Raw genomic sequence first — 24,797 nt, forward strand, 5'->3', positions numbered from 1 at the left:
GAGCTCTGCATGGGGTGATGGGTACCAATCAGTGGTGAGACCTAGGAATGCTGCCATCTCCATAGGCTTCCTCTGGCAAGTGGGGATAATGCGAGGCCCTGGCAGAAGCCAAAGGCTCTTGTGCTTCTTCCTAGATGGAGCTGAGCACACAGCACTGAGGGCAGCAGCTGCCCGTGCCCCCGGCTCTGCCACGGACCAGCTGGGTGACCTACAGCAAGCGAGGTGACCTCGCTGGGCCTCCCCGTTTTCTCATCTGTGCAACATGGATAAAACTACTTCAGAGAGTTGTTGTGAAAGTTAAGGGAATAAATCTATATAAATTGCCCAGAACGGTACCTGGCATCTAGTAAGTGCCATATGGGTTTTAGCTGTTACTTAAGCTCTGGAATTTTATGATTCTATTACATAAGCTACGCATGCTCACAATAATCATCACGCTAAAAATACACAGTGTGTATATGTCCAGCATGTACCTGATCACACAAACACAATGCACGTCGATCCGTGTGCATGTTCACACACACATGCATGCACACACACGAAGATAGGAAACGGTGCTGTGGATGCTGGGGAAAGGCCCTTCCCCACTCTCGTGATCCAGATCTGAAGTCTGTGCTGTCTATGCGTCAAACCCCGACCACGTTCAAAGTCATTTCAAGGTGTGCATGGCCACCAGATTTGGATTTGGGGGAGGCAGCAATCAAATCTGTGCCTCTCCCACCTTACCCCCCAGCCCACTGAAGGCCAAACAGCCAGGGCGATGTGACGGCCTCGTTGGCGGGCAAGGCAGGACGTCTCTCTGTGGCTGGCAGGGCTTCCCTGCTACGGGAGATTAAAGGCCTCAGAACCACGTTATTACAAACAGCTATAAAAGCCAAATTCCCTCAAGGCAGATACAAAATGCAACCCTGCATTTTACTTAAAATGATCAAGGAATCAGCTGTACTGATGGCAGGAGCCGTTTATAGTAAAATTCATTTAGAGAAAACTATTTCTCCAAACATAATGATTAGAAAAACACAGTGTGCTATGTTTTAAAAGAATCTTGTTTAAAGATATTTAATTTTTTTCAGGAGATAAGACAGAGCTCCATTAGGAAACATGTCTGAGAATAGGTCAGAAACCACTTTGAGAGGCCGAAGGGTGGGCCCACACAGCCCAGGTCAAGTGCCTGAGTACCGCCTCTGTCCTGAAAGGGAGGTCAGCTGAAGGCAACTCCTCCTTACTGGAAAGAAGGCAGTCTTGAAAATGGAGAACAAAGCCCAGTGTGACTGTATTCCAGGTGGGATCACCCAAACGGGGCCACTGTGCCTAAAATCCTTACACTGTCCTGCTGGTGAAGCCCAAATAAAACTGACAAACACCGCCGCCACTGTGGAGCCTCTTCACTTTGCAGAGGGTGACTGTTGTCTGCAAGACCCAACACCCCTCAGCAATGCACAGCCTGAGACCCAAGCTGTGCCTGGTCTCCCTGTGCCCGGGAAGGCAGCTGTTTAAGGACACAAGGCCCCCTGTACCAAGGTCATGGCTACACCGTCCACATCCCTCTACTCTCCAAGTCATGTCTGTTCATTTGGCCTCCGCATTTCACAGATATTCCACTCCCATCCCCTACTCTGGGTATCTAAAGTCATTTGCCTTGGGCTTCTCCAGCCTCTGCCTCACTCTCAAAGCAGCCAAATTGGTTAAAAATGCTCCTCCAGACAGAACAGAGGAGGCAGATGCTTATCAGCCTGGTGGGAAGAGATTGCTCAGGCGGCCCAGGTCATTCGCCTTCATGGGTATCAGCCAAACTGTGCACCCAATTCTTCCTGCTCCAGCTCACACAGCTGGATTCTGACACCTCTGCAAGCCTTGCACCAATCCCTGAAATGCTCTCCAAAGGGCGATTTGCAACAAAAACAAGGAAAATGAAAGGGTGAGTTTGAGTTGACCCTAGGCTTGCCCAAAGCGTGTCCCTCCCCTGCTTCTACCGCAGACGGTCTGTGCAGGGCTGCTCTGGAAAAGGAGCCAGGCTGCGATGTAGACTCGTCCCGTGAGTTGCAGCTCCTTTCACACATTCATCACGGCACTCGACATCGCGCAGCTGAGCTGGTAGCCATTCTGTTTGCTGCGTCATTGAAATGGAAACTATTCATTCAACAAACGATTTTAGGCTGGGCGTGGTGGCTCACACCTATAATCCCGGCACTTTGGGAGGCCGAAGTGGGCAGATTACCCAAGGTCAGGAGTTCAAGACCAGCCTGGCCAAAGTGGTGAAACCCCATCTCTACTAAAAAATACAAAAATTAGCCACGCATGGTGGCAGGTGTCTGTAGTCCCAGCTACCCAGGAGGCACAGGTTGCAGTGAACCTCTCTGCAACCATTGCACTCCAGCCTGGGTGACAAGAGTGAAACTCTGTCTCAAAAAACAAAACAAAACAAAAAACAAACAGTTTTCATACCTATGTGCTAGCGATTGTACTCAGTACTTGCGCAAGCAAAAGAGAACACATACTATCAGAGCAGGGTCCACATCTGATTTTGAGCTTCTGGTGTGCCCTGGTGTTCAGTTCAACCTATGGCACATGGTAGCTCCTCAGTAAACGGCTGTTGGATGAACAGGATTCCGCCCGACCTCAAGACGGCACAATCTGGCAAGGGAGAAAATCTGCAGAAAAAAACTAATTTTCTGTACTACTTAAAGACTGTAACTAACAAGAATGAAGTACTGGGTGTCACAGGAGCCCAAGGGAAGGGGCTGTTGCAGCCAGGCTGAGATGGGAGGGAGGCTGATGGCAGAGAAGCCTCTGAGGAGCAGACAGTGAGGTCCATTCTGAAGGATGAGTAAGGAGGGCCTCACCTGAGGTCAGGTAGCAGCGCGGCATGAGGTCTTCCAGCAGGAAATGGGCAAGGGAGATTCACATTTGCTGACACCTTCCAGGGCCAGGAGCTATGTCTGTGCCTTGCAGATGTGACCTCAGTTGAAGCAGTCAACAGGAAAATAACAAGTTTTGGGATCCTGACTATGCTTCTAGTTGCCCAATCTCTGGTGAGTTATTGAACTTCTAAAGTTTACTTATGTTTTGAAAGGGGTAGGTACTACCTGCTTTGCAGGTCTAGGGTAAGGAAAATGCTTCTGCTCACCCATAGGTGATCAAAAAGGCCGATAATTCTTAGAACTCATCCTGACAGCAACGGTCTGCAGCAGGTTTTGTCACACCAGCTGCACAGATTAGTACATGGCCCTCAGGTTACACAGTCTCCGCTTCTGGATGCTGGGAGTGGCAGGGCCAGCCTCTGACCCCAGGCTCCAGTCCTCAACAATGTGGCATCATTAGTCCTATCCCAAAGTCAAATATAGAAGGTTTCTAGATCACGTGGTAAAGGCTATTATCTGCCATTAACAGAGTTCACAGAGAGTTGTCTATGCTAAAGTTTCCCAAGTTCAGTAAAATTGTCCAGTATTGGTAGCTGGAGGTTAGTAAGAAGAAACTTAAAAGAAGAGGATACCAAAGAGCTGAAAGGAAGGGTAGGTTTTATCCAAAAAGCATTGCTGTATAGCAAATAAGCCCAGCTCTCTGGGCCAGATGCTGCATGTACCAGGAAGAGATGCCCCCGTCCTCCAGGGAAACCGCACAGACATTACAAACAAGCATGCTCTTATCAAGCAGGAGAGGTCTGGGTCGGGGGGCTGGGGGGAAGGATTCTCTTTAAAATCAGCAGGCTGATGTGGGCAAGAAAGCCTAGGAAATGTGGAAGAAAGGGCTTAAGAGATTTGTGAGCATGAGGAGTCCTTTGTGAAAACTTTGATCCTGGGATAGAATAAGGATAAATGCACGAAGACAGCAGAGGCCCTCCAACCTGGCGTGTGCATGACAGGGAGGGACACAGGGAGAGTGCTTCCTGGCATGTGCATGACAGGGAGGGACACAGGGAGAGTGCTTCCTGGCGTGTGCATGACAGGGAGGGACACAGGGAGAGTGCTTCCTGGCATGTGCATGACAGGGAGGGACACAGGGAGAGTGCTTCCTGGCATGTGCATGACAGGGAGGGACACAGGGAGAGTGCTTCCTGGCGTGTGCATGACAGGGAGGGACACAGGGAGAGTGCTTCCCCTGAGTGTGCCACAGGAGCAGGGACTTGCCCCGTGCAGCTCCGGGGAAGCAGAAGCCCTCGCTCTCCCCACTTTGTGATGAGAACAGAGAAGCAGAGAGAGAAGGTGGCCATGACCAAGGGCACCCGGGAAAGAGACTGGTGGGAGAATGGTGGGAAACCGCCTGTGTCTGAGCAGGTTTCCCAGCCTCTCATGGGAAATGCAGCCCCAGGCTTGGTGGCGGGTAGTGAGGAAAGCTCGCTGTACAGTAGCTAACACATAGCAGCCACACAAGAAGTGGTTTTCATAGTCATAATAAGAAGAAGAATGATAAATAGGGTTTAGGAAATAGATTTCCTAAAGAAAAAAGGGGTACCCAGCTGGACGCGGTGGCTCACGCCTGTAATACCAATACTTTGGGAGGGCGAGGCAGGTGGATCACGAGGTCAGGAGATTCAGACCATTATGGCCAACGTGGTGAAACTCTGTGTCTACTAAAATACAAAAAAATTAGCCGGGCATGGTGGTGCACATCTGTAGTCCCAGCTACTCGGGGGGCTGAAGCAGGGGAATCTCTGGAACCCGGGAGGCGGAGATTGCAGTGAGCTGAAATTGGGGCCACTGTACTCCATCCTGGTGACAAAGCAAGACTGCCTCAAAAAACAAAAAACAACAAACAAAAGAAAAGAAAAAGAAAAAAGGGGTACCTAACCCATTAGCTCATCCAGTCAGGCCCAGCACCAGAATGTGACCCCCGCCCCGGAAGCAGGATGGCTGACTGCCCTGCGCCACGTCCCCCACAACGGGTCTCCCTGTCCACAGCAGGGACAGCCCCTGTGCCCGGCCAGTGCCTTGGGACATGATCCTAGGTGTCTTCATTGTAATTTATCTGGCCCTGAGCTCCTTGTGATAAACGTGCCCCATCTCAGAATGGGAGAAGGGGCTGGTCAGCAGGGCTGGGGGCTACTCAGAGGCCACCCACAGCCCTCCAGCACTCTAGGAGGAGTGCCTGGGGGTGCCCAATCACACATGGGGGCTGAGGGAGGGGACAAGAACAAGGAGGCTACTGAGTTTAACCCTCTGTTTGGACAGAAATTAAGTAGGGAAGGGCATAGGGGAGGGGCAGGAGGGAGAGATGGGGGAAGAGAGGATTGGGAAGGAGAGGGGAAGGGACAGGTGCTCAGAGGCCACTCCCAAGTCTGAACCCTGCAGGTTCCTGGTGATGAGTGGCCGCCTCTGCACTTTCTTCCTGTGCCACTCCCTTTGTTCAGGCCCTCGTGGTCCCTCAGCACTTTTTTCCCAGATACTCCCTTCGCTCAGGTCCTCATGGTCCCTGACTTAGAGCTGCTCACGCAGTGGCTCCTCAACCCACCAGCATCCCCAGGGGCGCTTGCGTCTTTGCAACCCACTTGTCACACTCTGGCCATGGTGGCTTTCAAAGACATCAATGTGGCCATGCTCATACCCTGCCTTCTGGGTCCCCTGCTGAGGACAGCACAGCACATGCTGAACCCTGGGCCCTCTTCGTCTCTCTACGTGACCGGGAGTGGGCTGAGATCTCCACCTACTCCTGCCAGCCACGACCTGAGGGAAGCTCCCATCAGCCCCACAACGCTGCACTGCAAGTGCCCATCTCTGTATCTGTCCCCTCCCCTTCAATGGGGGCATCTCCAGGGCTCACCTCCTAAGAACAAGCAAATCTGTATCATATCTGTCATTAACAGGTGAAGAGTGGGGCGAGAGCTCCCAGCAGCCCTGGGCTGCCCATCATGTCATCGTAGATGCTTCGTAGACAGGTGTGCATCGACCCAGTGCAAGATCCCCAATTTCCTTTAAAACACATCTATCCAGACCCATGCGCTACAGGTGGGCAACTGCTACAACTATGGACAGGTGTCAAATTAAGCTCAAATGTTTGTACAAAGTCTAAATGTTTAGAAAATATTAAAATGCATAATGAAATTATTAGCCAATTCAATCTTTGGTCTTTCCATCTGCTTGAATTCAGGTTTACAATAGCAAAATTCTGCTATTCTTCTGATGCCAGATGTCATTAACAGATGAGAGTAGGGGGAAGGGAGAGGAGAGGGAGAGAGAGAAAGGGGGGGAGGGAGGGAGGGAGGGATGATGTCCTTAATGTTAACTCTCTTTCACTAAATTTGCCTATAGGGACAATCAAGCTCTCATAAACTTCCGATCAGTAAATGTATGGGGCAGATGTGCTTGGCACATGGTAGGCAATCAATAAATATGTGTTGCATGAATTATTAAGCAAATATACAGAAAATAGAGAAGTCAAATGCAAAGACATTTTCTGTACTTTTTTGATACTGGGTTTCAAAGAACACAAGAGTTCTGTGGGCCACTATCATCCCATTAGAAGGCAGCATGTGCTGGGCGGGGACTGCAGGCTGGCAGACAAGCTACGGGGTGCAGGAACTGGCCACGCCACTTTCTCTTTGTGAAGTGGAGTCACAGTTTTCATCTGCAAGATGGGAAGACAGGATAATGAAACCGCCCCAGGAGTCAGGTTGCCGACAAGGGTGACATGGCCCAGGGCAGCACCAGCCCAGGGTGGTGTCTGGGAGGCAGCAGCTCTGACACTAGCAGGGTGCCCCTGTGTGCCCAGCACAATGAGGCCCTGGGAGGGGAGGGGAGGGCTCAATCTCTGTGAAGCATGGGGAAACAGAGGCGAAAATCCCAACCATCCTAGGGCTCTGGCTTTTATCTGAGACCAGAGAGAGATCGTTCAGGAGAATGAATAACCTCCTGCCAGGCCCACCATGCACCTGCCCCTTCCTCCACTGGTGCTGCTGGCGCTGAGCTGGGGCTGCATCAGACCCATCCAGGACCACCTTGCTCTGCATGGGGCTCCCGGCCAGAGGCTGAATCTCTGAGACCCCAAGTGAGAGACGCCTCCTGCCTCACATAGAGCCTCTCCAACCCTCGGCCTATCAGAAAGACCCAACAGAAAGACAGAAAGATTATCAGAAACATGGGCCTATCAGAAAGACCCAAGACCCAGCATAGATGCTGGGAGGTGAGTGCCAGGGGTCCCTCCTTTCCCCAGCCTGACAGCGTGGGGTTGCCTGCGGAGCCTTCTCCTTTGAAGTCTGAGACTTGGGGATCCCTGGCCCTACCCCTCATGGCTGAGACTCAATTTCCTCGATGGGAGCTACAGTGCTGGTCAGGGAGATGTGGAGGAGATAAATGGGGTGACGGGTACACGCCTGACATAGTAGGAACCAGTCTGACTTGCTTCCTTGCTATGGCATTTTGCTCATTAAGAACTGGCTGAACCCTGACTTTGTGCCGAGCTCTGTGGGGAATACAAGGGAAAGACAACTCCCATTATCCCCACCTTTTTACTTCTCTCTGTACCAGAGATAAACGCCTGTAACTCCACAACAGACTGTTCCTGTTCACTCCGTGAGTCCCCAAGCACTCTATTTTTTGTGTCTGGTTCACAAAACCTTCTATCTACATGTAAAGTGCTTATTTTGTCACAAACTCCTTGGAGACAGTGGGTCTGCCAGGCCCAAAGTCCCTTTAGCTTGAACAAAGGAATTGGCCTCAGGTTCTGGAAACTATGCTGTGTAGAGCAAGGACACTTTCGGAATCCAGGAGTCCGTCTGGAAGGATCCCAGACCACACAACGGAGCAACGTGTGTATCCCCATATCTGCAGAATGTGCGCATGACTGAGATCATTAACAGACGTTCCCATCAGAGCTGCCCCTTCCCCGGAGATGGGCTCTCATGCCTCAGTATTTTGGGGCTGTTTCCTACCTTTGTCCCTTTAATAAACTTCTATCCACTTCTAGCAGCCACTCAAATGTCACCCCCTCTATGAAGCCTTCCTTGAATGCCCCCACCCAGTGGCTTCTGAACCTACAGCACTTGGCAGGGCGCTCTGCCTTCGCTCCCCAACAGTGTTTAATTCCCAGAGGACACATCCACTTTCTAGTAGACAAACAACTGCATGGAGACCTTGTCTTTGCATCTCAGCCTCTTAAATGCCTTGCAAAATGCCTGACTCAAAAGTAGGTGCTCTCCAAAGATTGCTGAACAAACAAATGAGGGAACCTGGGCTTCTCCAGAGTGCTCAGTCAGTCAATGGAGTGTCTGCGAGGAGTCAGGCATTGATCCAAAGTTCAGACCAGGCTCAGTGGCTGTGTGAAACACTGTGTTATAGCACAATCCTTCTGAAAACTCTCTCCATCTTTTCAAAATGGCATCTTCATGCCTCGGTAAGCTGTGCAATCCGATTTCAGTTTCTCAGACAATGGCACTCGTGTTTTCAGCTGTCAGTCTGTGAACCCCCCGAGCCCGGCACTGATAGGTGGCCATTAGAACCTGTCACTAACATGAATATCAACACTGGCAAGAAGCATGTGATCCAAAGACGAGAGCACCAACGATTCCGAGAAGATCTTTCCTCGCCCCCAATCAATACTGCTCGGAGTGGGGCCTTTGAAGTGTTAAGAGGTTAAGAAAATGCCAAGCCTTTGGTCCACATCTCCTTGCCACAGCATTTCTGAGCTATCCGTGGTGAAAATTCAATAGCTAAGACCCTCACGGGTCTTTCTTAGAGGTTGGAACCCTGGGCAAAGGTGTCCCCAGGCCCAGGTGGCCCCCGGAAAAGGATATGATTCTCCAGCAGATGCCCAGCTTGCTGTGGATCTCCAGGCCTCGGGCTTCCCGCCGCTCTTCCTCCAGCTGCTTGGGGTTTGCAAATTGCCCCTTCTCCCCAGGGGACTCCGGGAAACTCTCAAAGTTGAACTTGTCCACTTGAATAGCCATTCTACGAGAAAGGGGAAAACACAGCAGAGAATTCATCAGTAGGGCAATTTCTGCCGGCTGTTGGAGAATCAGCACATGCCAGCGTGAGACACTATAATGAATCATTATCGTTAGTAATTCATAACGGATTCATTCCAAGAAAATGAAATAATAGACTCCCAAGGTGGCCCTGACTTCAGAGCTGGTTCAACACACAATTTGGAGCTGAAGACACAGTCATTGCTTCAAACCTCTGGGAAGACCTGTGTTACCCCAGATAAAAATTTCAATTCCATAACACAGCAAGGCAGGAAAGAACCAGTGTGCCATAGATAGTGAGCTGGATGGCGACTTAAACTCCTGTGCAGTCATGGAGAATGCTGACAATTATTTAACCTTGGGGACCCATCAGCCCACTGGGAACTGCCTGTTTATCCTCTGAGCGCTGTCTGCCTCCTCCCACTACCCTTTCCTTCTCAGGCCAGGTGGGCGTGCCCCTCCCACAGCCCCCCTCAGCTCTCATTTGGAACGGTTGTATTTACCCAATGTCTGTACCCCTGTTGTATCTAGGAAATAACTAGTCTGCTTTTGATTTTACAGGTTCATAGGTGGAAGGGACTTGCCTTGTCTCAGATGAGACTTTGGACTGTGGATTTTGAGTTAATGCTGAAATTAGTTAAGACTTTGGGAGACTGTTGGGAAGGCATGATTGTTTTGAAATGTGAAGATATGAGATTTGGGAGGGGCCCGGGGCAGAATGACAGAGTTTGGCTGTATCCCCACCCAAACCTCATCTTGAGTTGTACTCCCTTAATTCCCATGTGTTGTGGGAGGGACCCGTTGGGAGATAATTGAATCATGGGGGCAGCTTCCCTCATAGTGCTCTCGGGGTAGTGAATAAGTCTCATGAGATCTGATGGTTTCATAAGGGGGAGTTTCCTGCTGCCATCCATGTAAGACGTGACTTGCTCCTCCTTCCCTTCCACCATGATTGTGAGGCTTCCCCAGCAATGTGGAACTGTAAGTCCAATTAAACCTCTTTCTTTGGTAAATTGCCCAGTCTCGGGTATGTCTTCATCAACAGCATGAAAACAAACTAATACAACTGAGGGTTTATCAGTCAATGGATAAGAATAGGTGTTTTGGGCCGGGCGCGGTGGCTCACACCTGTAATCCCAGCACTTTGGGAGGCCAAGGCAGGCACAATCACCAGAGGTCAGGAGTTTGAGACCAGCCTGGCCAACATGGTGAAACCCTATCTCTACTAAAGATACAAAAATAAGCCAGGTGTGGTGACGCACACCTGTAGTCCCAGCTACTCAGGAGGCTGAGTCAGGTGAATCGCCTGAACCAAGGAGGCGGAAGTTGCAGTGAGCCGAGATTGTGCCACTGCACTCCAGCCTAAATGGCAGAGTGAGACTCTGTCTTAAAAGAAACAAAAAAAAGTAGGCCTTTTTTTTTATTATTGCATAGATTGTGCTGTGGCCAAAACATTCAGCAAAACCATGCTCTAATTGGCCTCTGTGGCTATTCCCTTGAACAAGCAAGAAATAAGAGGACCTGCTGTTAAGGGGATATAAAGACAAGATTAGACCCAAAGAAGAAGTCTCAGTCTCCATGACAGCTTGGGAAAGAACTACTGCAGTGCCAATAAATCTCTAGCATTCCGCCTGAGGCATGACATGTGGGGCTGAGCCACACAAGAGCTGGAGACACTCCCCGCAAGCAGAGGACAGTGCTTCTGTGGCAAAACATGGTTTTTAAAAAAATCACTTTTACTATTATTTTCTGGTTATCTAAGTAGATAGCTTATTGTTAAACAGTTGGAAGATAGAAAAAAGCATAAAAAAGAAAATAAAAGCATTCAAATATCATACTCTAATGCTAATATCTTTACAGTCTTTTCCCTAAGTATTTGTATTTCACATAGTTTAAAATCACTACATACATATGTATAAATCATGATTTATCATATACACAAAGAAATACACCCACACACATAGTTTGAAGTCTTGTTTTATTCTCTTAATATACTATGAACATTTTCCCATCATTAAAAATTAGTCTGCGAAATATTCTATCTTAGGGTTGTATCATAGCCTACAGAACGGTTCTCCTATTTCTTGGACTCTCAGCTCTTTTCCATGTTTTAAAAAAATGACTGTTGTAGAAAAAGACCTGACAAACATCTTTGTGCTGAGAGTTTCTGCCTGCACTTACGACTGACTCTCAGGAACTGTTTCCAGAAGTGGAGCCATTCATTGGAGGGTGTGAGGTGTTTCAGGCTCAGAGGCCGAGTCTTCCAGAAGCTCATCTCTGAGCAGCACGGACAGGCCTGTCTCCCTCTTTGCACCACTGCCAATACTGGCGATGATCAGTTTTTAATCTTTGCTAGTAATAGGCAAAATGCCACTTCACTGATGTTTTAATGTGCAGGTGTGAATTACCCCTGAGGTTGAACATTTTTTCAGAAGCTTACTAACCATGTCTCTTTCTTCCCTTGTGAGTAACCTACCCGTGCAAAAAACTCCTCTTATTTCCCCATCTCAAAGGCAGACTGAAGCAAACTGGTGCTCTCATCAAACAAAAGGTCAGAATATTTCCTAAGTTTCACGAAAAAGGCCAGCTTAAGTTCACTGCTTGATAATCCAAAAGGAACTAATAACTTTCACCTCTCAGTTGAGTTTGACAACAGTCCCCTGTACCAGGTTCTCTTCCTGTTGAACACAGAAAGGAGAAACAGCCAGCAGGCAGCTCCCTGGGTCAGAGCACACGCTGGATGCTGTGGCCACTGGAACTACATTTGTGTGATATCTAATCTGGGGGTATCTTTCAAACAATTTCTGGTTGAGTAATCATCACACTCTATTATCCCCCTCCAACCTTAACAAAACTGTAGCCAACTCTGCCCATAAAACAGAAAAGGGAAGAAAACAAAATGTAAGGAGCACTTGCTGTGTGCCAAGCACGGCGCTGGGTGTTCTGTGTGTATGCTCATCTTTGTTAACTTACAGCCAGCCCAGGGAAGACCAAGCTCTGCTTCATGTTACAGATGACAGGCTGCAGCTCTGGGTGCCCAAGCCATCTGGCCCAACACCATGGAGCTAGCAAGCCTCGCTCAGAGCCTGTGTCACAGACTCCGTCCTCTGTGTTTTGTCTTGAGCTTTACTTGGCTCTGCTTCACTTAGGCAGGACACCTAAAGAGAGACCATTTCTTGCTCACGCTGTTTGCGGAGCAGCATGGGACAGAGACCCTGAAACTGCAGACCCTGCCCCCAACAGGCCTGCTGTTTGTGTTAACGACCAACTGCTTCGCACATTTACAATCGCCTTCTCCTCTGCAGCCCTGGGATGGCCGACACTGGCAAAAATCCCAAAGGCCGCGTTCCTTTTCCTGCAGTGACAAAACTGGGGTACCAAGAAATCGAGTGACTCACCTAAGGTCACCCAGCTTCAAGTCCTATTGCCAGAATTCCAAAAGCCAAGGATGAATTCCCCAAACCACAGAGGAGCTCTACCTAATACCTCTATCCACCTCTAATACTTCTATCCATGTGGTCCCAGGCACAGCCCCTAAACCTGAGCCCCCTCCCCCTGGCTCCTCCCCACCAGGAAGTGATGGCAGCCCTGTGACTGTTAACCCGGCAAACTGCAAGAGGCTTTCCCATGGAGGAGTCCTCACACCTGAGTTCACCCCTGCCGGAAGACACCGCTGCATCGTGTGTAGCAGCTGCAAGGCCTGCGTCATGGAAGGTGAGAGCCCCTGGCCAGCTGCCCTGGTAGGTGACCTTGCTCTAAATTCAATGGCAGCACTGCCAGAACTCTGAATGAGGGCCAAGGCCATCAGGTTTGAGGCTTGTCACTCCTGTGGAGAGCAGAGCTCCCGATGAAGGTAGGTGGCTGGAGAGATGTGGAAGGGGTATCTGCCCCACAGGGAGTGCCAGAGGGCATGCGGGGTGATGGCGCTTGGCTGAGAGGCTCACAGGGAGGCAGGCAGGGACACCCAGGTGCTGGAAGGTAAGGAAGAAACCCAGGGCCACCGAGGGGCACGAAGCTGAGACCACCTATTGCAGTCGTCTTCCAGAGAGGAAAGGCGGAAGGCGCTGAGGTGTGGCTGGCAGTGGCCTGTCCATCATGGTAGGCACCGGGGCGGCAGCGCAGCAGGAGATGGCGGCAGGCTTCAGAGCCCACCACCTGGGCTGGATGCCCAGCTCGGCTTGGAGGTGACTTTGGGGCGAGGCCTGACACTTCCCTGAGCATCTCTGTAGAATGCAGTCAGTGCTACCTGCACCTAACAGCTGGGAGGGTTTGCATGTTCTTAGCACCAGCAACAGGGTCTACCATCACCAGGCCACAGTCCACGATCAGCTGAGTGCTTTGATGGCTGCATAACGACTTTCTCAATGAGCAAGCTACTTTTCATAACAACAAAGCAATGACGCCTTGATGCCACACTCATGCCACCGCCCTCACCACTTGGCCCCCGCAGCCTCAGAAGCCTGCCCACCTGCAGGTGTGGTTTGCACAGGACGGCACATCCCTCCTCGCCCTGGGTTTAAGCTTAAACACACAGGTGAGGTCTTATGTTGGGGTCAGTGACACATATCAGAGAATATTCATGCAATGTCCCATCAGAACGTATCCAAAAAGGGATTCGGAACCATGGCTGATGCTCTGGCAAGTCACAGCAAAGTGGTGGGAAATCATTATCTTTGGAAACTGCATGGAAAAGGCAAGTGAGGAAACCCACGCAGAACTGACGGTGAAGGCACCTGCCTCGTCTGCAGCAGCTGTTGGTGGGAATGGCCTTTTGGGCAGGCTCCTGGAGGGTGGCGGTGCTGGGCCTTGCCCAGGGGTCTGCCCAGCATGGTAACAGCTCTTTGAGTGATGCCTTTTTGCTAGAGTGGGTTCTAATGCTATTATTTTGATTTTTTTTTTTTTTTTTGAGACAGAGTCTTGCTCTGTTGGCCAGGCTGGAGTGCAGTGGTGCAATCTCTGCTCACCGCAACCTCCGCCTCCCGGGTTCAAGCAATTCTCGTGCCTCAGCCTCCCGAGTAGCTGGGATTACAGGTGCATACTACCACACCTGGCTAATTTTTGTATTTTTAGTAGAGACAGGGTTTCACCATGTTGCCCAGGCTGGTCTCGAACTCCTGACTTCAAGTGATCTTCCCACCTCGGCCTCCCAAAATACTGGGATAACAGGCATGAGCCACCACGCCAGCCTTGTTTCAATTTTTAATAAAGTAAGGACTTCATGCTGAGGACAAGGCATATTACCCGCTGTTCGTGTCTGACCAAGACAAGAACCTGGGTCTGGGCCCCCAGTCCAGGATTCTCTGCAGAACAGGAGGGCTTCTGCAGGGAACATCAGGGCAGAGACATCTTCCCTGAATGGGCAGAGGGGACAAGAGGCCAGTCCTTGCCATAGCTGTCTACTGACCCAGAGAGCAATCTTTGGTCCTGGGCTGGGAGCTCTGTGAGGGAAGGGCTGTCTGAGTCACCTGCATCTCTTCCACACAAGCCATAGCTTCTCTACACCCAAACTTCCTTTTGGAAAATAAGATGCATACTAGCTGGTTCACTGGTCACCCTGTGAAGAAGGGGCTTGTGCGTGTAAATGCACTTGGCACTTTGAAATGCTCTCTAGAGATTCACTAAAGGGAATAGACTTAAATCCTAGATGGAAGAAAGGACCAGGCCCACACAAATCTTCCAAGGCAGGACTTCAGGGGAGCTTATATTTAGGTCAGTGCAATTACTTTTGTACGGGCCTATGAAACACACAATCAAACTTTGGCTCTTCTGGGAGGCTTGTCCAACTACATAAACCCCTCAAGACACTGTCCTCCTGGAATAGTCACATTCGCTCACAATTTTAAAGTTCCTCACAATGTGCAAAACACACTGCGGTTTAGTTTTTTAAATCTGATTGAGGATGATACATCCCACTTTGTAAGATTTTGTGTAGATTAAATAAGATAGATGGTGGATACAAACGGTCAGCGAAGTATCTGGTACATAAATAGCACTCTATAAATAGTGGCTGCTGTCATGATTCTGAATCCCGCATTACAGATGGAGAGACTAAGGAGCTGAGGCGCTAAGGAGATGACCTAAGGTTGCAAAGTGAAAAAGCAAGGCCAAGGAGGGGCTTCATTTCAAATACCAGATGCAGGGCCAGCCCTCCATCCGCTCCTTGGAACGCGGCACTCCACTGCCTCCTGGGCAGACGGTCTCCACCACTACTTGATTCTGTTCATCTCTGAAGGCAGAGTTAAATAAAATTAATACTATTATTGAATGCCAATTTTCATGTTTAATTTTATGGCCAAATGTGACAATAATAGTCAAGAGTTGGCACTAAAAAAAGGTGCTGTGATTTTTGAAGAGTCTATAAAAAAAAGGTGGTTTTTAAAATACCAGATCATATGATTCAGTCTTTGAACAGCGGATAGCCTCACCAGGGAAGTCACAATGACATTTAAATACAAATCAAGGAGTCGGATCTAGGAGACTAGCCACATATAATTCAACTGAACTTTCATTGAGAGATAGTTGTTGGTTATAAGACTAGCTTTCCAAATGTATGTGGTACATCATATGGGAATTGATTGCCTGTGCAGAACACCAGCCTATGCTGTTTTGTAAAGAAGTACAATGCCAAGTGAGAGGGAAGCAGTCATCTTCCTGACTTGTCCATCCTGAATGAGAAGGGACTTTGAGCAGACAAGGAAATGGCGTGAACACAGACGTATGGATCACGCCCTGAGAGAGGATCATTTTCTCCTTCAGCCTCCTAGGTCAATTATGGTAAAAAAAAAAAAAAAGAGAAATCCTTCCTCATTTTCTTTTTTTTTCTTTTTGAGATGGAGTCTTGCTCTGTTGCCCAGGCTGGAGTACAGTGGCGCGATCTCGGCTCACCGCAAGCTCTGCCTCCCAGGTTCATGCCATTCTCCTGCCTCAGCCTCCCGAGTAGCTGGGGCTACAGGCGCCCGCCACCACGCCAGGCTAATGTTTTGTATTTTTAGTAGAGACGGGGTTTCACTGTGTTAGCCAGGATGGTCTCGATCTCCCGACCTTGTGATCTGCCCGCCTCGGCCTCCCAAAATGCTGGGATTACAGGCTTGAGCCACTGCACCCGGCCATTATTATTTTCAATTGAAGGGGAAAGATAAGCTGTATTTTGAAAGTCAAAGCTCTAGGTGATCCAATCAAAGCACCATCGGAGAATGCACCAACACCAAAGCAATGGCGTCCCCGTCCCCTGGGCCTGCTGTGGACCCACCCCGCTGCCAAGCAACAGGCTCGGTCGCCACCACCTCCAGCTTCGCAGCAGCCCTGGGAGGGAGCAGATTCGCCTGTTGCAGAAAATAAGGTCGCTTGCCCAAGGCCACAGAGATGGCAAATGGGAGACAGAGAAGTCAAAGCCAGGCCGGCAGGAGCCAGGAACCTGTGGTAAGCATTGACTGGAAGGGTCCACAGAGTCATCCCCATCGCCTGAACTCGGGCACACACGCTGACAGGTGCTCGGAGATAATACTGCTCGTTGTTAACAAGCAGCTCAGCACTCCCACAGCCAGCTGTGGCCCATGCAGTTAGGGGACTGAGAGCTCTGCCAGAGGTCCCTGCTGCAAATAAACAAGCTGTGGCCTGGGGCCAGGCAGTCTGTGGTCCTGTTCTTTGCTCCATGTAGGGCTAGAGAAACACTCAATGGGAGAAACTTGAGGAGGTGCAAGCATGAGATAGAGCCTGGCACTCCTTCAATCATGGAAGTCTATGATTCAGAGGCATCTCGTTTTTCTGAATCTTGAGCTCTTCACTGTAAATTGGAGGTTGTGTGAGGCCCATTATTTCTTCAGTTTGGATTCTGTGAGTTCAGAGAAGGTCAAGGGTTGGAAGTAGAGTGAGCATCAGGGAACGGTGGCCTCTTGCTGCAGAGGTGGCTTCTCTGAAGAGGGATGGTGTGCTCTGAGCACTCTGCTTCCTCGATCTGTCAAGCCTGGCTGGTCTCCCAGGGAGGGAACCTGCGAAGAGCCCCCCACCCTGCACTGGGAAAGCCCCAAATACACAGCTTCTCATTTTATGCTTACGGAGATCCTATATCACTACCCTCAGGTCACAGAGAGGTGCACTGAGTTCATACGAGTGGAAATTACCCGCCAGTCACCAGAGCGTGAGCAAGCCAGCCAGAGCGAGGGGCCTGCCCTGGCCCTCCCACCACGGAGCCGGCTCCCCTTGCCCTTTAGGACTCAGCCAGACACCGCCTTCCCTGAGCAGTGCTGTTCTCAGCACAGAAGTGCCCGACATCAGGAGCTTCTGCCTCCATCCAAGCCAGCACTGCCGTGGGAAGCACAGCCCCTTCGCTTGTACTTCTCCGGATCAACGTTTATTTTAGGACCTTTAAGTATTGTTTTCTTCAGCGCAGAAAATAGTGCTTAATAAAATGGAATTCACCTAATGCCACTGGCTGCCAGCTGCCCTCCCTCTCCAAATGGCAGAAGGCAGTGCAAGACCTGGGCTCCTGCACCACGGTCTCCATGCTCCCTGGTTCTACCCTTCATGACCCGCTTAGACCCCAGGCGCAGCATGGCACTGCCTGGACCCTTCCGCCTAGTGCTAGAATCATTTCAACACTCTTCCAGATTTGTTCTGTCTCTAAAGGTGGGTTTTAATTGATTTCCTTCTGCAGAGGCCTCCTGAGGAAGCAGCTTTTCCATCTTAACGGGACTGCTTGGCCTGCTGGGTCCAAATAGCCACAGGTCCAGCAAAAGCAGGGAGGAGCCAGTGCCTGGAGTCTCATTCCCCACCGCCTCTGAGGCACAGCATGCAGGGCCAGACCTTGGAGTCAGCAGGCGGAGCTCAGGCGCCCACCACTGCTCTCGACTCCCTGAGGCTTTGGTGCCCAGGCTAGTGTCCCGGCTGCAGGGCTGCATTTGGGATGGGGCGCTGTGCCGAGGAAAGGGCATGGGCTCACAGCAACACAGACTGGAGCGCAACCCTCTTCTCACCTATTTGCTTTGTGACCAGAGGCAAGTCACTTGAGTGTCCCCAGGCCTTGGTTTTTGATCCACAACGTGGATCTCCTATATTGCAGGGCTAGTCGGAATTTGGGAGAATTGATTTGAACCACTTGGCACATAATTGGTGCTCAAAACAATTATAGCTATTATAATGCTTTTGGGAGCAATTCAAAAGTTTTAAAGTGGACGACAGCGATGGTTGCACAACTCTGTAAACAAACAAAAATCACTGAGCCATAAACTTTAAATGGGTAAATTGCCTTGTGTGCAAATCAAATCTCAATAAAGCTGTTATTAAAAAGTATGGCTATTAAAGGAAGTTACCATGATAAAGATCAAACGAGGTAGCTTTTATGAAGACATTTTGTGAAGGTATAAAATGCAAGATAAATATGAGATGTTCTGGGCATTATTTTCACCCATCGACCTGTGTTCATAGGTAACACTTCACTCAAGCTAATATCAGGGTGTCTGCATCTCCACTCCATCCTCACCTTGGTTGTGTCAGAGCTGTTTTCTTCAACTTGGTGCCCCCCATGCTACCAGCATGTGGCCCAGAGCAGGTGCGGAGGACCCCATGCACAGGAAGGCAGTGGCTCGAGGGCCCAAGGCAGCACGGTCTCCATGCTCCCTGGTTTTACCCTTCATGACCCGCTCAGACCCCAGGCACAGCGTGGCACTGCCCGGACCCTTCCACCTAGTGCTGGAATCATTTCAACACTCTTCCAGATTTGTTCTGTCTCTAAAGGTGGGTTTTTGGTTTTTCTCCAATGCTCCTCACTGAAAATTCTGAGGATGTTTGTATTAAGATTAAAATATCTATCAGATTCTTTACCACTGGGGCGCGGTGGCTCATGCCTGTAATCCCAGCACTTCGGGAGGCTAAGCCGGGCAGATCACTTGAGGTCAGGAGTTCGAGACCAGCCTGGCCAACATGGTAAAACCCCATCTCTACTAAAAATACAAAAATTAGCTGGGCGTGGTGGCGCGCACCTGTAATCCCAGCTACTCTGGAGGCTGAGGCAGGAGAATAACCTGAACTCAGGAGGCGGAGGTTGCAGTGAGCCGAGATCGTGCCACTGCACTCCAGCCTGAGTGATAGAGTGAAAGTCTGTCTCAAGCAAAACAAAACAAACAAACAAAGATTCTTTAACACTTTTCTGCTATTCATTTAAAGTCTGAAAGACCTGGTTTCTGCCTGGGTCTACTTCTAATCTGCTGTGCCCTTGGGCAAGTCACCCTGTCTCTGAGCCTCCCTCCTGGTCTATAAAGAAAGGAGCCGCTGCCCACACAGTGGCAGCCAGGAGCCAGTGAGGGACCTACGTGGGCCCAGGGCAGGGCACACAGCTGGGGCTCCAACGGGGCTCACTCCCTCCTGCTTTCTGAACTGTAATCAAAAATCAACTATTTTGAAGTTTCTCTGCCTTAGATGACAAAGAGAACCAGAGTGTTTCCTTGCTTTTCCAAAGCGTCATGTTCAGCTCCCAGCAGGCTGAAAAAAATCTGCTACCACAGCAACTGCCTAGGTGAAGCAGCTAGGTTCAGGACCAGCAGCACCTGCAGAGGCAGCTAAGTTACGGTTCCACACTTCCTTAAATGAAAAGCTGGTGCATTGACAAAATCTCAGCTCCTCTCAGTTCCTCTTAGGTTCTTCTGGAGTACCTGGCTGAACTCGAGGAGAGACGTCAAGGAATTGGCAGTGTGATGGTCACAGAGCCTGCTTCTGCTTCCATCACCTCTGCTACAGATGTGGCTACATCCCACACCTGCCGTAACAGGTCTCTGAAGGTGTGGGTGCCACAACTGGGAGGCCACCCTGCCAAGCAAGCGGGACCTTGGCAGCCCCTATCACACTCATGTAATTTGGATCTTGCAGCACAGCTAGAGGACACTGGCCACTCCTGTGAAACACAGGCTGATGGAACCACTTGGCTGTAGTCTCCTGAGGCTCTGCAGTCTCATCATACCACGCAACTCCTCCAGCTAATGTGCAACGGCAGGAAGTCAAAACATCATGACAGAAACAGGGATGCTGCCCAGGGCCAGATCTGAGGGCAGAAGCTTGGGACAAACCACACTGGGGTTGGCTCAGCAGTATTCAGAGAACAGCTGTCATCTCGCAGGCCCTAAACTCAGTGCATGGGGACATAAAATGAATCAGAAACAAGCCCTTATCTTTCCAGGAGCTTCAGAAGCCCATGAGAGAGATGGACAACAGAGAGCCGGGCTTCATTTGTGTAAGCTGTGGTAAGTGCTATGATACAGAACTTTTAGCATGTTAGAGGAGTATGCAGTATCAGGCACTGATCCTGCCTGAGAAGCTTCAGGAAGAGCTGGAGAGAAGTGTTGACCAAGTTAAGACACACAGTAAGGGGAGCTGGCAGGTAGAGGGCTGCAGGTGGAGAAGGACCATCCCAGATAGAGGGAGCATTACTTGCAAAGAGCCAGGTGGACTAGTGCATGCAGGCCAGCCAGGGACCCTGGATGATCATCTGAGTGGACAGAGGTGCCGGAGGAGGGATGCAGCTGAGAGGTAAGCAGGGCCCAGATAAGAAAGGGCTATGGGCTGCATTCAGGTGCACACCTGCCCCCCGCTGCCGCATCCTAAAGCGCACACATCTGCCCCCTCCTCCCCGCCGTGTCTGGGAGTGCACACCTGCCCCCTACTGCCACATCTGGGAGTGTACACAGCTCAACCCCCCCCCCACACCAGCCTCATCCAGGGGTGTGCACACCTGCCCCTCCCTGCTGTCAGAGAAGCCCACATGGAAATAAATGTCAAAGGCTAGTGTTCAGAACACAGGAAATCAAGCAAGGTAGCACAGAAAAGAAACAACAGAAGAAAGAACATAAACTATAGAGAGTGAGAATATTTACTGTTTGCAACAATCACATATGTTAACTCATTTATCTTCATTTCCTTCCAAGGTCAATCCTTGAAATGGTTTGGTGTGGTTTTTTTTTCTTTTTTTTTTTTTTGGATGGAGTCTTGCTCTGTTGACTAGGCTAGTACAGTGGCACACTCTCGGCTCACTGAAACCCCTGCCTCGCAGGTTCAAGTGATTCTCCTGTCTCAGCCTCCCGAGTAGCTGGGACTACAGGCACGTGCCACCACACCCGGCTAATTTTTATATTTTTAGTAGAGATGGGGTTTCACCATATTGGCCAGGCTGGTCTCAAACTCCTGACCTCATGATCCGCCTGCCTTGGCCTCCCAATGTGCTGGGATTACAGGCGTGAGCCACCGCTCCTGGTCTGAAATGAGTTTTGTCTTCACAAAGCAGATGAGGAAACTGAAGCTCAGGCAATGAAGTGACTGCCAGGAGTCAAGTCTACGTGGACACACATGACATGTCATTCCCTGGGCCTCCAGACAGGCATGGCTGGCAGTGAGAGCTGGGGCAGCCTCCATATGAGAACAGGTGAGGCACAGCTTCCTCCCCCAGTTCCAGGTGAGACACGGCCCAGAGGCCAAAGCCCAGGACCCGGACCTGAGGTTCCCAAGGAAAAGTGCATCTTCCTGCCTTCCTCACACAGAGGCAGGCGAGAGGTAAAGGACGGGTCCAAATCCATCCCGCGGACACTAGACAGAGCTGGGACATGAAGCTCAGGCCCAGAGAGCTGAAGGTAGAGAGGGAAAGAATATGGAACCTCTCTGGCCACTTTTGCTCCTGGTATGTCATTAAAGCAAGCAAGCAAGAGAAATTGGCAGGAGTGTTTTTGGCACCTGGATTTCAGAAACACTGTGGCAGCCTCCCTCATCAGGCTCATCAGAAACCACAGAACCAGCAGAGTCAAGCCCTACAACAGCTTTTGTAGAATAGCTGCAGATGGGCCAGACTGGTAAGCCAGCTAAAACACAGTATTAGGGTCCTGGGATACTATCCCAGGACCCTTTCATTCACCTTTCATTCGGAAGGTGAATGAAAATCTACTGAGGGACACCATGCCTAGGTCATCGGCCTCCATGGAAATAAACATCCCTATATAATCATCTCCCCGCTAAGTGGAGCTGAACCTATACAAGAAAACTATGTTGCAGCAATCTTTTTCAACAGAAATCTTTCCATGTTAGGATGCAAATTTCCCTTCCTTCTTCAGGATGCCTGCCTCAGTGTGACCCTGTGACAACATGCCATGGGGGCTCAGGAGACACGTAAAATGCCATGCCGTGGGTTTCTTCCGGCGCCACATCTGAACACATGGGAGCTGCACGGGCCTCTGCGGCCGGCATTGCTCTCATTGGTGTCCCCACCCCGCACTCACGTTTCACTCAACACTCTGCTCCTGTCATTCCCAAGTTTCAGCCCCACCTCCACCTGGCTAACCTCATCTCAGCCCCACCTCCACCTGGCTAACCTCATCTCAGCCCCACCTCCACCTGGTGAAACTCCTCTCAGCCCCACCTCCACCTGGCTAACCTCATCTCAGCCCCACCTCCACCTGGTGAAACTCCTCTCAGCCCCACCTCCACCTGGCTAACCTCATCTCAGCCCCATCTCCACCTGGCTAACCTTGTCTCAGCCCCACCTCCACCTGGTGAAACTCCTCTCAGCCCCACCTCCACCTGGCAAAATTCCCTATCTGCTGGCCTCCTTCTCTCCCTGTGCTTCTGGTGGCTTCCCTGACCAAGCACGTCTGAGGAGGCCAGCATTGCACATGTGCAGAGAGTCCCCAGAAGAGCAGAGACAGAAGGTCTGTGTGTTCACCTTTCTAGCACCTGACTCAATGCCTCAGACATAGCAGGTGTCGAAGAAGAGGCTGGTGGAATTAAGAGGCATCCAAAAGCCTCCTGGAGAGAACTACTCAGTAGAGAGCTGACTGGTTTTAAGGCAGGGAAATGCCCCCATTTTGTTAACAAAATGCCTCAATCATACTGAATCAGTAGCTATTAGTTTAAAAATGCTATTATATCTAATTACATATTTCATCAATTCTAAGTGAAATCTCATTTTCCCTAGATTAAAGGGGGAAAAACAAACAGAAAAAGGAAATACTCAAATGTGCCTTGCAAACAATCAACAAGGTCCATGCCGAGCACGGGGAGGGGGCATGGCCAGGGCCCCACAGGCCTTCTTGTCCCAGGCCCCAGAACTCGGTGCAGGGTGATGGAGAAGAACTCCAGGGTGTGGAGTCACAGAAACCCGGACTTTCATCCAAGCTCTGCCTCAGTATCAGTGTCATCCTGGATAAATCAGTCAGCCTCTTGAAGCGTTTTCTTGCTGTGAAGGTGAAGGACAATAATGCCAACCTGAGAGTTTAACAGTGAGATTTAAAAAGCCGCAGGACAAGCGCTGGGCACAGAGCATGCACCTGATGGCCAGCGGTGGTACCTGACATCACTGCTTCCCAGGGACAACAGGAGCCCTGCACCTGACCCGGCCACATGGAGCTGAAGGGAAAGCAGAGGTCACAGAAAATGCCAGAACCTCCTTAGGAAGGCAATCAAAGCCTCCCAACTCCCTGGGCCCACGGACCTCTGGTTCTTGCCTGCTTACCCGTACCACGGGACTGCATCCTGCCTGGGAACCGTCAATGCACCATCATGCTGCCGGGCCCTGGCACAATCCTATTCCAGCCGCCAGGAGGCCCTGCCTTCAACTCTTAGTCTAGGAATCGACTGATTCTTCAGGGATAAGCTCCAATACACTCTGCTTTGTAAGCCACCTGGACTCCTCCCCACCCCACCCCTGGGAACCAAGCCCTCGCTATACCCATCAGTCTGTGCTCACATTTTAACCCATCATCAGCCACACTTGATAGCACTGGTTTCTTTGGATGCCTATTTCGTCTGCCTCCTTCGCTCCTGGACCATGAATTCTACAGAGTGAGGGAATTACATCTTACTCATCTTTTACAGGCCTAGAACTCAAGGGCTCATTACATGTTTGCTGAATGAGTTACTGGAAACTGCCTTAGATCACCTGAATGACTTTCATGAGCAGGGGGGTCAGCGGTGTTCAGTGTGGCCCCAGAGGGTGCAGCCAGAACAGGGGGTGGCCTGCAGTGGCCACTAGCTTTGTGTTCTCCAGCACGAGGGGCCACCCCACTACAACTCACGCCTCCCACTGCCTACAGGGGAAAGCTCCCGAAAAGCACACAACAACAGCTCCCTGAGGAATCCGGGAGTAAAACAAAAGCAGGAGAATGTGGAGGAGTCGACACATGGAATGAGCTCGCCCACAGAGTGGGGGCGCCTCCCACTTTTCCCTCGACCTTTTCTCCACAGTGTGGAAAAAAATGCCCCATTACAGAGCATCAGGCAACAGCACTGGAGGCTGAAACTCCAACAGAAATATCACCTTTCTGCCCAGGAAAAGGGGTGGAATCTTTGTAGGCGGCAGAGTTGCATATGGAGGTGAGGGAATCTTAGAGGCAAGAGAGCTAGAGAAGTGGACCCTTTTAATTCTGCATAGAAACCTGCAGAAATCTCGAATTGATCCCTGAGCAAAACAGACGCAACCCAACAGTACAAAGCTGTAGAGGCTGGGTACGGTGGCTCACGCCTGTAATCCCAACACTTTGGGAGGCCGAGGCGGGCAGATTGCTTGAGACCAGAAGTTCGAGACCAGCCTGGGTAACATGGTGAAACCCCATCTCTACTAACAATACAAAAATTAGCTGGGTGTGATAGTGCACGCCTGTAATCCCAGCTACTCAGGAGGCTGAGGCGGGAGGATTGCTTGAATCTGGGAAGCAGAGGTTGCAGTGAGCTGAGATCACGTCACTGCACTCCAGCCTGGGAAACAGAATGAGACTCCATCTTAAAAAAAAAAAAAGAAAGCCTTAGAAAACAGAACTGGGGTTTGACTACCCAACACACACACGTGCACACACACACACACACACGTTTCAGATTTACCTCTGAGTTATGCACAGGACAGACCTCAGCAGCATGGGAAAGCCGTGAAATGAGA

At 50.4% G+C, this 24,797-nt stretch overlaps 1 protein-coding gene and 1 long non-coding RNA gene across 6 annotated transcripts in view; one reads left to right on the plus strand and one right to left on the minus strand.

Moving 5' to 3' along the window:
* TRAPPC9 (trafficking protein particle complex subunit 9) overlaps positions 1 to 24,797 on the minus strand; it is a 733,440-nt gene that overhangs the window by 169,966 nt on the left and 538,677 nt on the right. For all 5 annotated transcript variants that reach the window (XM_054499826.2, XM_054499824.2, XM_063669112.1 and 2 more), the window contains one exon: positions 8,726 to 8,879. In XM_054499826.2, coding sequence (XP_054355801.2) covers positions 8,726 to 8,879 — 154 coding nt within the window. The remainder of the gene's footprint in view (positions 1 to 8,725; positions 8,880 to 24,797) is intronic.
* Positions 9,818 to 15,167, plus strand: LOC134739965 (uncharacterized). Its single transcript, XR_010127133.1, has 3 exons — positions 9,818 to 9,877; positions 12,470 to 12,636; positions 14,936 to 15,167. It is a non-coding gene; the product is annotated as an uncharacterized LOC134739965 (long non-coding RNA).

Source organism: Pongo pygmaeus, chromosome 7, assembly GCF_028885625.2.
Source record: "Pongo pygmaeus isolate AG05252 chromosome 7, NHGRI_mPonPyg2-v2.0_pri, whole genome shotgun sequence".
Taxonomy (NCBI): Eukaryota; Metazoa; Chordata; class Mammalia; order Primates; family Hominidae; genus Pongo; species Pongo pygmaeus.